The 14,343-nt window shown below is 46.7% G+C and overlaps 1 protein-coding gene across 1 annotated transcript in view; it reads left to right on the top strand.

The window, feature by feature from the left end:
- The window catches only part of LOC144504316 (thrombospondin-2-like), a 67,062-nt gene that overhangs the window by 34,646 nt on the left and 18,073 nt on the right, over positions 1 to 14,343 (top strand). The window contains exons 8-13 of the mRNA XM_078229466.1: positions 3,038 to 3,205; positions 4,536 to 4,712; positions 6,846 to 7,019; positions 7,843 to 7,970; positions 8,102 to 8,254; positions 9,817 to 10,035. Of these exons, the coding sequence (XP_078085592.1) occupies positions 3,038 to 3,205; positions 4,536 to 4,712; positions 6,846 to 7,019; positions 7,843 to 7,970; positions 8,102 to 8,254; positions 9,817 to 10,035 (1,019 nt within the window). The remainder of the gene's footprint in view (positions 1 to 3,037; positions 3,206 to 4,535; positions 4,713 to 6,845; positions 7,020 to 7,842; positions 7,971 to 8,101; positions 8,255 to 9,816; positions 10,036 to 14,343) is intronic.

Genomic DNA, 14,343 nt, shown 5'->3' with positions numbered 1-14,343 from the left:
TCTGAGAACTGGGGGAGTGTCCATGGATCACTTACAACCTGTGAATTCCAAACCACTGTCCTGTGGTCCTGTGCTTCTGACTGGCTAGTTTGCCCTGTAAGGTTTGTATGGTTTCAGAAGAGCAGTTCTTAGCACTGGCGAGTAAATGCTGCATTAAAACATCAGAACCTGTTAGTATTAGTAGCTTGCAGAATTTAAAATGCCTGGGAGATACCTTTGAGTACGGATATATCAGCGCCCGGGCTGTGGACCTCATAACTGGGAATTCTGCAGTAGGTAACTCACATCCTGGCTCCCCAAAGCCAGTCCACCAGCTTACAAGTCAGCAGTGTGATGGAATACTCCCCATTTGCCTGGATAGGTGCAGCTCCAACAACATTCAAAAAGCTTGACACCATCCAGGAGAAAGCAGTCCACTTCATCAGGACCCTATCCCCGACTTCAAGATTCACTCTCTCCATCACCAGTGCTTAGGGCCAGCTGTGTGTACCATCTACAGAATGCACTGCAGCAACTTGCCAAGGCTCTTTCGATAGCATCTTCCAAACCTGTGACCTCTAAAATCTAGCAGGACAAGGGCAGCAGATACATGGGAACGCCACCACCTGAAAGTTCCCCTCCACACCACTCACCATCCTGACTTGGAAATATATTGCCGTACCTTCACTGGGTCAAAATCCTGGAACTCCCCCCTAACAGCAGTGTGAGTGTACCTACATCACAGGGACTGCAGCAGGTTCAAGAAGGCGGCTCATCTCCATCTTCTCAAGGAGCAATGAGGGATGGCAATAAATTCTGGGCCTAGCCAGCCAAGCCCACATTTAATGAAAGAATGGTAGAAATATTGTTGGGGTGGGGTTGGAAGGTGATTGGAAATTGAAAGGCTACAGCACAATAAAAGGGCGAACAGCCTCTACAAACACAAAGTGCCTTCCATAACATTGAAAAATAAACTGTTCACAAACCCAAGATGACCTTTCACGTCCAAGGAGATAGGTTTGAAGTGTTGTAACATTGGTGGTGTAACAGCAAGCCTCCCACAAACATGACTGAGACAATGACCAGATGTTCTGTTTTGGTGACGATGGTTGGAGACAAATTTAGGCTAGGACACTCCCCTTGCGCTTCCGTGGATTAGCACCCTGGGATATTTTATATCCAGCTGAGAGGGCAGGCGGGGCCTCGATTTGATGTCTCAGGTGAAAGATGGTGCCTCCAACCCTGCGGCACTCCCCCGGTGTTGCACTAGAATGTGCATCAAGCTCAGTTATTTCAACTCAGCCATGGGTCAGGATTATAACCAAAATTGGACGCAGTGTAGGACATGTCAAGACCTTGCAAGGTACTTGGCTGCCTGAACGGCCCACGCTATTACTGAGGTATTGTGGTTCATAACATGTAGAAAGCCCAAATCCTGTCAACATGTATAATTAATGAGTTCTTGCATAACAGGGTGACATAGCTGGTTAGATTGAAACATTCTAGAAAGAAATCTGTGATTATACAATCCGGCTCATTAGCGCACAGGCTGATTCGTATCTCCAACCCTGATTGGACGGACCCGCCAGCCATTAATTATCATCACAAATACTTGGATAGGAGAGCAGTTTTGACCCTTTCAAACGCCAACTTGAAAGAGAATAATTTCAGAACTCATGCCAAACTGCAAACTTTAAACAGAGGAGGAAAGATTGGAAGCCTTACCTTAAGCTGGAGACAGAGTTGTTGACTACTTCAGGAGAGGATAAACTGTGTCTCTTTTTCTCTTGAAAAGAGAGGGCTGAAGGGTGACCTACTTTAAAACAATGAAAGGCTTTAATAGAGCGGATATGGAAAAAATGTTTCCTCTTATTGGGGAGGTCATAACTAGCGACCACCATTGAAATGGTCGCCCAGAAATCCAGTCCAGTGTCCAGAAGAAACGTCTTCATCTAAAGAGTGGTGAGGAAATGGAACATCGCAGTTAATGGGCGGGATTTTACGCCCTCGCTCATCCCGAAACCCTACAATCCTGCCCGAGGTCAACGGACAGTTCCATTGTCCATCCCTCACCCGCTCCAATTCCATGGCGGTCGAGACGGTAAAATTCCAGCCAATGTCTTGTCAAGTACACTGTCAAGGTTAAGAGATGATGTGGCGATGCCGGCGTTGGACTGGGGTAAACACAATAAGAAGTCTCACAACACCAGGTTAAAGTCCAATAGGTTTATTTGGTAGCTAGTAGCTTGTGCTACCAAATAAACCTGTTGGACTTTAACCTGGTGTTGTGAGACTTCTGACAAGGTGAAGAGAGACAGGGGATGGGTATTAAATGTTTTGAGCACACCTAAATAGGGGATCGTTGGGACACTGGGTTGAATGGGAGGAAAGTTCTGAGACTGAACAAGTCAAGAAACTCTCTCAATGAAGAAAGTCTTGGTTTTAGCTTCACCAGTTAGCTTGGATCCTATTCACACTCTATCATAGGAAGTGATTGAAGTAAATAATTTGGATGTATTTAATGGGAAATTAGACAAGAAGGAGAAGGGAACAGAGAGTTACACTGTTAGACATAGATGAGGAAGGATGGAGGGAGGTTCAAGTGAAGCATAAACACTGGCATGGGCTGCAGGGGCTGAATGGCCCATTTACTAATGATTGTCTTTGAATGATCTGGCACACACTCGACTAGAATAATACCTTCTGCTTTCTGCTTCATTTCCAGTTTGATCACAATGTGCTGTCTTAGTTACTCTTCCTTCTACCTGATTTCCATTGTATTACCAAGAATAGTCATTGGACAGCCTCCTGCTCTGACCAATCTGATCAGGAAAGCTCTATCTCCCTCAACCTGTCTTTCCTCCTACAATCTTCAAACCCAAACTGAGTGTTGTGCACCCCCTGTAATTCTTGATGTCCCATTTCTGCCTTTCTCAGGTCAGAGGGTGGCTTGCACTGTGACCACTGACCTTTCACCCCAGTTTCTCAATAATAAAATCACGTTGAGCTGTTGTCCTGTCATGGCTGACACAGGAGTTGTTTTGTGTTCCCTCTCCAGTTGACAGCGAAGACGGTTGGTCCCCATGGTCTGAATGGACAGAGTGCTCTGTGTCGTGCGGCACTGGGACACAGCAGCGGGGAAGGTCGTGTGATCCCACCAGCAGTCGCTGCGAGGGTCCATCCATCCAGACTAAATCTTGCCAGTCAGCGGAATGCGACAATCGGAGTAAGTTTCACTCGGTGGATGTCTGAGATCCCACTCAGAGAGTCAGTCATTCCCACTGTAACAATGAATGCAGTATAGCAGATCTCGTATCTGGGCTAACCTTAGTTTCTATCAGGACCAACTCAATATGTATCTATTTACTGTAAACATATTGTTAGGGACCAGATCAGAAACCCCCGGGTATTTTGTGAAGTTAACCTAGACCCTAACTTTTACATTTGATTTTGGCATTAGAGTGAGCATAAGATGTTTCACTCCAGGTATGATTCAAGTGACCCACTCGGAAGCTTTTACCAAATAAAGTTTATTTAAGAACACAATTAGAATATAACAAAAAGAATTTGCATAACTTTTACCAATTAAAATACATAAACATGAAAAAATATAATTCTTAACAACTAGCTATCTCTGTTGTTCCACTTTAGCCATATCCCCCACAGCCTTCTTTAGAATCAGTTTGCACAAAATCCAAAGATGCCTGCATAGGTACTGGATTTCCAGCCTTTTGACATTTCTGGAGAGTGATCCAGGCAGACACCTGTCTTCTAATTCCATGCAGCAACTTCCAGAGAAAGCTCCAACAGTAGAATCTCAGAGAAAACAACTTATTTCTTGGCAGATTCCAGTCTCCATTTCAGACAGAGCAAGAGATACAGAGAAAGCAACCTCTCTCTAAGGATCCCAAAAGCAGGCTGCCTTCAGTTCTCTGTGAAAGCCTAGCCACCCCCCATCCCCATCGTAGGACCCTACCTGTCAATCAACCTAATCAGGCCCCACTCTGAAATATCCCGGGGGAAAACACAAAATAACTGAACCCTGCATCAGTTCAGATGGCAGCATTATCAGTGACGCCCAAACCCTTACGTTTCTGTTCAACTCACCCGCTGAAGCCACGAGTTCCATGTCCAGTTCCTGGTCTTGCTGAGTCAGTTACCTGAGCTTGGCAGTTAGAACATGATGGAAGTTCCCCGCGTGGTTGGAAAGCTTGTCTGGACATATTGATGGGAATTGGCCACGCGGGCAACAGAGTGCCTGACATTCTCAAAATTGAACTGCGAGTACCACCTGATTTCTTCTGGACTGGAAGGAGATCCAGGATCTCTACCCAGCGACCATGAAGGAACGGTGATATATGTCCAAGTTGAGGCTGTTTTGTCATATTGCAGATGTCTTTCTGCCCAAGGAGAGGTTACAGCTCGACCCTATCCGTGAAAGAAAGGTTTGGGGAATCTTGCCAGTCAACAATCAGCCAATATCCATTGATCAACCCCAAACCTTCCATTGCCTCCTGTCTGATGCCCTCTGCTGATGTGAATCTTTGACTCCTCAGTTCGTCAGGATGGTGGTTGGAGCCACTGGTCGCCCTGGTCCCCATGCTCAGTCACCTGTGGTGACGGCATGACCACCCGCATCCGTCTCTGCAACTCACCCGTGCCACAGCTCGATGGCCAGGATTGCCAGGGGAATGGAAGGGAGACAAAGCAGTGCATGAAGACTCCGTGCCCCAGTAAGTCTCACTCGCGCGGCACCTTGGCTAGCTGGCTTCCGCCAGCCTGCTGCCTCTTTGTGTATTTGCTTGGAACTAACAGTGTGGGCTTTAAATACTCGTTTGGTAGCACAGAACCCGAGTATTGCTGAGAAAGAAGACACTTTGAAGCTTTTTGTCTCACACTCATCAAGACAATTCGCAAGAATGCCAGTATAACCAACAATATATACTGCATGAGAAGAGAGTGCTGATTGGTTGGCAAGTAGATTCTGATTGGTAGAGGTGGTGCCATGGAGAATGCACCAGTTGATGGTGACTGACAATTAACTGCCAAGCATTGTTTGAAATTTAAATCAGACAGCTTGACTCTGATTGCTCAAGGCCTGAGGAATGAGCCAGCGAATGGTTGGCACATATTTTGTTTAACTGAAACAGGTGCAGTGTGTGTACGTTCTTTCTCTCTGCAAAGAATAGGGTCCCGTGTATTAACATATGTAGCTTCCAGTACACGCAAATGCGCTACATTGCGAGCCCGAGTGCCAATCCTTTGTTCTGATGTTTGCTGCCATGGACTGGCGGTTAACCCTACGACACAAGAGGTTACCTTCTTAGCTATTGGCATCATGATGTGTAAATCAGCCTGTGGGCATTGCTGCCACAAATCCTGGCACTGTGCTTTTGCAAATACGTCAAGGCCCAGGAGAGGGTGCAGGGGAGATTGACCAGAATGGTATCTGGGATGAGGAACCCCAGTTATCTGGAGAGGCCTGGGAAGCTGGGACGTTCAGCACAGAATAGAGAAGGTTGAAGTGGACATTGGGTATATGTGTCCGGAATTATGGGGGCTTTTGACGGAGTAAAGAGACAGCTCTGGCAGAGGGATCGGAAACAAGAGGGCACAGATTTAAGATAACCAATGGATAATTCTGAGGGGCGATGAGGAGAATTGTTTTTAATGCAGCAAGTTATAATGATCGGGATTATTCAATCCCGGCACCGACAGGCATCGTCATGGGTGGGATGGGAAAACTTGGAAAGCTGTTGACTTGTAACAACTTTCCAAATATTCTCGTCCTGCACACGACAATGCCCATCGGTGTCAGGACTGGAAAGTCCTGCCCGGAATTATCTGAGAAGTTAATGGAAACAGATTTAATCGTAACTTTCAGAAGGGAATTGGATAAACATTTGCAGGGCCATGAGGGAGCAGGGAGAGTGGGACCAATCAGATGGGTCTTTCAAAGAGCTAGCATATATGAGGTCAAATGGCCTTCTTTGCCAGAAGGTTCTATGATTCTGTGTCGGAAAATGCTGCAACCACACAGCAGATCTGATTTGATCTGATTTGATTTATTATTGTCACATGTATTCGTCTACAGTGAAAAGTATTGTTTCTTGCGCGCTATACAGACACAACATACCATTCATAGTGTATATAGGGGAGAAGGAAAGGAGAGAGTGCAGAATGTAGTGTTACAGTCATAGCTAGGGTGTAGAGAAAGATCAGCTGAATATTAGATAGGTCCATTCAAAAGTCTGATGGTAGCAGGGAAGAAGCTATTCTTGAGTCAATTGGTATGTGACCTCAGACCTTTGTATCTTTTTCCCAACAGAAGAAGGTGGAAGAGAGAATGTCCAGCGTGCGTGGGGTCTTTAACTATGCTGGCTGCTTTTCCAAGGCAGTGGGAAGACAGAGTCAATGGGTGGGGAGCCTGGTTTGCGTGATGGATTGGGCTACATTCACAACTCCCTTTGTAGTTTATTGCGGTCTTGGGCAGAGCAGGAGCCATACCAAGCTGTGATACAACCAGAAAGAATGCTTTCTATGGTGCATCTGTAAAAGTTGGTGAGAGTAGTAGCTGACATGCCAAATTTCCTGAGCCTCCTGAGAAAGTAGAGGCGTTGGTGAGCTTCCTTAACGATAGCGTTGGCAATAACATCCATGTCAACATCTGAGAAGAGAAAGGGCAAGCCTAGAATGTTTAATCAGATTTCTAATATTCACAAGGAGGCAAAGTTTGGGAAAGATTCGGGACAAAACGAGGCCAGCTGAAGGTAATATCTGCCAGGCCTTAATTCCAAATGCTTCCCGAGTCCCTTCCCTCGCTCCTTTCCCATGTCCGGCTGACGAACTCTCGCGTTCCTTTGCAGTTGATGGTCACTGGAGCCCGTGGTCCCCGTGGTCAATCTGTACGGCCACGTGTGGTGGTGGACTGCACGAACGCAAACGCAACTGCAACAACCCAGTGCCCAAGTATGGAGGCAGGAAATGTCTGGGGGACGCCAAGGACGCTAAAATCTGCAACAATGATCTCTGTCCGATAGGTAGGTGGAAGCACATGAGATGTTGTTTTAGTTTTTGTGATGTATAATGCTAATTTTTTTGTGCGGTTGAACTTTATTTATCGAAAGGCTTTGAAGGTTCATCTCCGCATTGGTCTCCTTGCTTGACTCGCTCAGCTGAGGTCAGTGGAGGGTCAGTCATGCTTGTGTGGAGCTGTAGTCACATCTAGGTTGGGTTTCCTTCTCTGAACATTTTTAACAAACCAGTGCCTTCCAACAATCCAACATCATTCAGCGGATGAACCGGTGAGATGGTAATGATGAAGCGGTTCTCTGTTGTTAGTCCTGATTACTGCACGGTGGCACAGTGGTTAGCACCGCTGCCTCACAGCGCTAGGGATCCGGATTCAATTCCAGCCTTGGGTCACTGTCTGTGTGGAGTTTGCACATTGTCCCCATGTCTGCGTGGGTTTCCTCCGGGTGTTCCGGTTTCCTCCCACAGTGTGTGTGGGTTAGGTGGGTTAACCATGCTAAATTGACACTTGGGGGGGGATTTTCCAGCCGCGCTCGCCCCAAGGTCAGAAAATCCCACCCGAGGTCAACAGACCTTTGCATGGTCCGTTCCCGCACCTCCCCTCGTCCGCCTGACCGTCTGCTACGATTCCTGTGGTGGGCGGGACAAGAAAATTCCACCCTGAGTGTCAGAGGGATTAGCAGGGTAAATGCGTGGGGTTATGGGGATGGGGCCCGGGTGGGACTGTGGTCGGTGCAGGCTCGATGGGCCAAATGGCCTCCTTCTGCACTCTGGGGATTCTATGATTCTATTCTATGATTCACTCCAACTTTCACCTTGATCTCTTGGCAGATGGGTGCCTGTCCAATCCATGCTTCGCTGGGGTCGAGTGCAGCAGTTCTCCAGATGGCTCTTGGGATTGTGGCCCCTGCCCTTCAGGTTACCGGGGCAACGGCACATTCTGCGAGGACATCAATGAGGTATGAGGAGACGGAGTGGCGGGGGGGGCGGGGGGAGGGGGCCCCACGGTTGGCCCCACGGTTTGGACTCTAATTGGGTCGGCCAAAGATTCCTTGGCGTCAAATTGATTTTTGCTTCTGTGTTTTGCCAGTGTGAAGAAGTCTCTGATATCTGCCACCAAGTGAATGGAGTTCAGAGGTGCGTCAACACCGAACCTGGGTTTCACTGCCTGCCCTGCCCACCGCGCTATCGAGGGAACCAACCCTTCGGCCTGGGAATTGAAGCAGCCAAGACAGACAAGCAGGTGAGGAGCAGGTAGCATCAGACTGTCGAGTGTGATCTTCAGTTTCACTATCAGGTTGATTAATATGGCCTAGAAACGGGATCCATTTTTCTGGCATCTAGGAGGCTGCCTAAGTCCTCAAAATGGAGGGCGAACTGTGCATTCTTCAGGCTAATTGGATACGGAGGCAGTATCCCTTTAAGGTGCTGCCTTTTAATTTATCCCTCAATTTGTTAACTTATTTTATTTTGTTAACCCCAAACGAAGCAGCTCTGATGTGTTCAAGCCTTACCCCTGTGTGTGTAACTGTTCCCACGTGACTAGTCTTAATAAATGGACTCACAATGTGATTTCTGTTGGCCTGAATATTACACTGCCCACATCATAAACTGGCTGGTGTGGGCAGGCTGGTGGGACTGGGCAGGCTGGTCTTTAGGGATTAAGTGAGAAAAGGTATGAGGGGTAGGGGGTACCTCATTTGGAGGGTGTTCTGTGCATATCAGGCAATCACCGTTCCCCCCCCCCCCCCCCTCCCCGCTGGCTTTCCTTGCCAGCTTCCCTAGGAACCCCAACGCACCTCACCCCTCCTCTCTCCCCTGGACTCTAGTATCTCTCTCTATCCTAAAACCCAGAAACCTACCTATCCTAGACAGCCATTTTCTTCTCCATTCTTCCTTCTTGGGGACATATTTCCCCTTTGCTTTCTCCATGGAAGTACCTCGACCAATCAATCAACACTCTTTTGTCCTGTAAATAAATTGTGATCTTTTTGAAGTTTGACATTCTTGCATTTGTCCTGCTGAGTGCAGGGTGAAAAGTTTGGGGAACAAGGACTGAGTAGATAGGGAGAAACTGTTCTCACTCATGAGAGGACACAGATTTAAGGTAATTTGTAGAGGAAGCAAAGATCATATGAGGAGAAACTTTTTCACTCATAGGATCATAGAAACCCTACAGTGCAGAAGGAGGCCATTCAGCCAATTGAGTCTGCACCGACAACAATCCCACCCCAGGCCCTATCCCCATAACCCCACACATTTACCCCACTAATCCCTCTAACCTACATATCCCGGGACACTAAAGAGCAATTTAGCATGGCCAATCAACCTAATCCGCACATCTTTGGACTGTGGGAGGAAACCGGAGCACCCGGAGGAAACCCACGCAGACACGGGGAGAATGTGCAAACTCCACACAGACAGTGACCCAACCCGGGAATCGAACTCAGGTCCCTGGAGTGTAAGGCAGCTGGTGCTAACCACTGTGCTACTGTGCTGCCCTGCAGCGAGTGGTTTGGGTTTTGGACGCACTTCCTGAGAGGGAGGCGGAGGCAGGTTCAATTGAAGCATTTAGAAAGGAATTGGATTGTTATCTGAAAAGGAAGGAAGTGAAGGAGAAGGTGGGAGAATGGAACCAGGAGAGTTGCTCATTTAGAGAGACGGTACAGACATGATGGGCCAAATTAGTTCTGCGTAAAGTTTCAGCTGACATTGCTCTTTTGCTCTGAGGGCAGTTTATTACCATGAAGGCTGTATGCAACCTGTTGCTATTGTTTATGACTCTTCACCATTTTCCCCATCTAGGTGTGCGAGCCCCATAACCCATGTAAAGATGGCTCACACAACTGCCACAAGTATGCCAGGTGCATCTATCTGGGTCTCTTCAGCGAACCCGTGTACAAGTGCGACTGTCGGATAGGATACGCCGGGGACGGCATTGTCTGCGGAGAAGATTCTGACTTGGACGGCTGGCCTAATGAGCAGCTGACCTGCACGGCCAATGCCACATACCACTGTCAGAAGGTAAGGGAAAAGATCATGGCTAATCCAGGTGTGATAACCCCCAGGACTTACACAGGCAATCCCTGATTGACCTCCCAGTGGGATGTGGGGAATATGAGTTCCCGTGGTAATGGGCAATTGCCGAACCAGGTGGAACTCGTATCCTGAGTCCTTGATAAAGCAGACCCCTGAGCGGGTCCAGTGATCTATCATCTCGGATGAGACTCATGTACATGTACCACATGGGTATGTGACATTTTGTTGACCGTAGCCTGCACACAAGGTTGCCACATTCTGCTCGTTTCCACCCACATAGTTTTTTTCCTACCGGTGTGACTGAAGTGATTCGCGAGTAAAGTAAGGACAAGTGAAGTGAGATGTGTGCTGGTTGCTCACAGCATTGACTATGAGAGCCGTGCGCTCCCTCTGTGTCCAAAGTGTAAATATATCTTTTGTTTTTACCATTTGAAGTTGATGAGAATTCTATTAATATATAAATGATGAAGCATTTTCTGTGAGTGGTTAAGAAATATTCAGCATGTATTAAATGTATTTAATCTTAATCATGGGGTTATGGTTAGTGAAGAAGCCCGATTTCAATCTTGCGGCCCACTGTGATGAAGGGGGGCACTCATGTGGCCCACTCACTAGCCGAGGTTGCCCATCACTTACCCTAGGAATATTGACTCACAAACCATTAAAAATAGCGAGACAGGTTAACAAGGTCATAAAAATGCAAACCAAGGAGTGTAGTGAGGGGCGGGAGAGAATTGTAAAAATAAAAGGTTGTGCTGGGTTTATACAGAACTTTGGTTAGACAATGTTAAGAGTTCTGCACTCAGTTCTGGCCTCCATATTACCTCGAGGGACACTGGAGAAAGTACAAAAATGATTTGGAGGCATGATGCCAAAAGAGAGAAGTTACAACTATCAGGAAAAAGTGAAGAGGCTGGGCTGCTTTCACCAGAAAACAGAAGGCCAAGGGGTGACCTCAGATGACCTTTACCTTACGAAGTGATTAGATTGGGTAGATATAGAGATGTTTTTGCTCCTGGGCAAGATCTTAAATATATAAGCTAGTCACGAGTGAGCCCAATAAGGAACTCAGGAGAAATGTCTTTGCCCAGAGAGTGGTTAGAATGTGAAGCTCACTTCTGCCTGGGGGCAGAGAATGGATGCATTGAAGGAGATGCTGGATAAAGACTTGAGGGAGAAAGAAATAGAAAGATATGCTGATGGATTCAGAGGAAGATGGGGGGAGGAGGCTTGCGTGGAGCATAACACCAAAGTAGACCAAATGGTATCCACCCAACACTGAAAGTCTTGTGATGATCCATTACAGTAGCAGATAAAGAAACTACACATGGAGTTAGTACCTAATCCCAAGGTGATCATGGGCAACAATGGGATACTGCACACATTGCACCATCTGTACCGTATTTGATGTGTATTTTGGAATTATATCCACAGATGAAGCTTGGGGTAGGACATTAACTACAAAACATTGGCGCGCATGCATATGCATACAGCGTGTAATCCTGACCCAACGATATTATAAGATAATGCGGGGGCTGGATAGGGTGGAGGCGGAGAGATTCTTTCCACTTAGTAAGGAAGTTAAAACTAGAGGACACAGCCTCAAAATAAAGGGGGGTCGGTTTAAGACAGAGTTGAGGAGGAACTTCTTCTCCCAGAGGGTGGTGAATCTCTGGAATTCTCTGCCCACTGAGGTGGTGGAGGCTACCTCGCTGAATATGTTTAAAGCGCGGATGGACGGATTCCTGAGCGGTAAGGGAATTAAGGGTTATGGGGATCAGGCGGGTAAGTGGTACTGATCCACGTCAGATCAGCCATGATCTTATTGAATGGCGGGGCAGGCTCGAGGGGCTAGATGGCCTACTCCTGCTCCTATTTCTTATGTTCTTATGTTCTTATATTGGGTGGAATCCTAAATATCATAATGTTCTTTTTGATTTGATTTATTATTGTCACGTATTGGGATACAGTGAAAAGTATTATTTCTTGCGCGCTATACAGACAAAACATACCGTCCATAGAGAAGGAAAGGAGAGAGTGCAGAATGTAGTGTTACAGTCATAGCTGGGGTGTAGAGAAAGATCAGCTTAATGCAAGGTGGGTCCATTCAAAAGTCTGATGGCAGCAGGGAAGAAGCTGTTCTTGAATCGGTTGGTGCGTGACCTCAGACTTTTAAAAAAAACATTCAATTGATTTGTTTCTCGAGAAAAAGAAAATGTGCTGGAACTTGAAAAATTGAAAAGAAATTCCACAATCCTCTTGTTATCCTGGGAAGTTCTAAATGTGTTCCCAATTTGAATGGAGAGTTTTGACCTCAGTCACATCACTGGAGATTCTCACAGACGGCTCACAAATCTCCCTCCAGGCAGTAATCTTACACCCAGCAGTTAGATCAGAAAAAGCAAAGTGTATGCACAAGCATGAGTTTAAAAAAAATTCCCCACTCGATTTTCCACCTGTTAATGATTATGACTCTCTCACTCTCACTCCCTCTCTGGCTTTTTCCCTCTACCTCTCTTACTCTTTTTTTCTTGACATCTCACCCACCATCTGCCGCACTTCCTCTATCTTCCTCTCTTTTGCTCTCTTTTCCTATCTCTCTTACTCTTTTTCGAACTCTCCCTCCTGCTCTCTCCCACTATCTTCCAGTCTCTCCCTCCCTCTCTCACTTTTTTTCTGTCTAACTCTCTCTGTGTCTCCCTCGCTCCCTCTAACTGGCTCCATGGGTGGGAGTTTACGGCCTCGCTTGGGCGAGACTGGAAATCCCCGTCCGAGGTCAACGGAGATTTCCGTTGTTGGACTCTCGCCCGCCACGGAATCGGAGCGGGCGAGGTGATAGACTTCTGGTCTATCTTTCTCACTGTTTCTTTCCCTCCATTTCTTACTTTATCATCTCTCTAGCTGGCTCTCTCGTGCTCTCTATCTCTCTTTATATCCCTCACTGACTCTCTCCCCTCTCCTCCTTCTCTCACCTTTTCTCTATCTCTCTTGCTCCATCTCTCTCACAAATCTTCAATTTGTTTAAGCAAGTTTAACTCCCCTAGTTTTCTAAAATGAGAAACTAATGCTGGGGATGTTGCACTCTGAATTTATATATGACCATAAGACTTAGGAGCGGAAGGAGACCATTCAGCCCACTGAGTCTGCTCTACCATTCATAGAGATCATGACTAATCTGTATGTTCCTCTCTCTGGTCACCACACTACCAGAAGGATGTGGAGGCTTTGGAGAGAGTACAGAAAAGGTTTACCAGGATGCTGCCTGGTATGGAGGGTATTGGCTATGAGGAGAGATTGAATAAACTGGGATTGTTCTCCCTGGAAAGACGGAGGCTGAGGGGCGACCTGACAGAAGTTTATAAAATTATGAGGGGTATTGATAGGGTGAACAGTTGGAAGCTTTTTCCCAGGGCAGAAATGACAATTACAAGGGGGCACAAGTTCAAGATAAGGGGGAAAGATTCAGTGGAGATGCACAGGGGACGTTTTTTTACACAGAGGGTGGTGGGGGCCTGGAATGCACTGCCAAGTGAGGTGGTTGAGGCAGACACGTTAGAGACATTTAAGACTTATCTGGATAGACACATGAACAGGCGGGGAATAGAGGGGTACAGGCGGTTGGTCTAGATAGAACAACGTGATCAGCACAGGCTTGGAGGGCCGAAGAGCCTGTTCCTGTGCTGTACTTTGTTCTCTTTTGTTCTCTTTGTTCTTTGAAGCCACCTTGCACACTGACAGTGATCCCGACATTGTAGATGTCCACTGTTAATATCTGGGAGGGGAGCAGATGTTCCGAGTTCAAGTTCCAACTCAGGCATCAGAACTATGACCTCAATGTTACATTTTTACGAATTCTGCCGTAAACATTTCTCAATCTTAAAAATAAAATCTGGCCATTAAAGGCTGGGATTCATTAAGCTGTCGATTGTTGTAAAAACCCGTCTGGTTCACTAATGTCCTTTAAGGAAGGAAATCTGTCATTCTGACCTGGTCTGGCCTACACGTGACTCCAGAGCCACAGCAATGCGGTTGACTCTTAACCGACACTCAGTTGTATCCGGGGCAACCACAATAAATGCCGACCTTGCCAGCGACGTTTATGTTCCCAACAGTGTATTTTTTAAAAAATACTCTTGTCAGTGGCTCTCTGTTGACAGTCTCATGCTAATGGGGTTTAGGACAATTACGACTGTTCAGCATTAAGCTTTTGAACATCAGCATGCTGGATGGAGTCTGGTGACTGTCAGCTGTAGGAGGGAGAGTCAGAAGAAAGGGATTTTATATTCAACTGCT

This window comes from Mustelus asterias, chromosome 15 (assembly GCF_964213995.1).
Source record: "Mustelus asterias chromosome 15, sMusAst1.hap1.1, whole genome shotgun sequence".
NCBI classification, from domain to species: domain Eukaryota; kingdom Metazoa; phylum Chordata; class Chondrichthyes; order Carcharhiniformes; family Triakidae; genus Mustelus; species Mustelus asterias.
The sequence above is the reverse complement of the archived record's forward strand: the minus strand, read 5'-3'. Positions and strand labels throughout refer to the sequence as shown.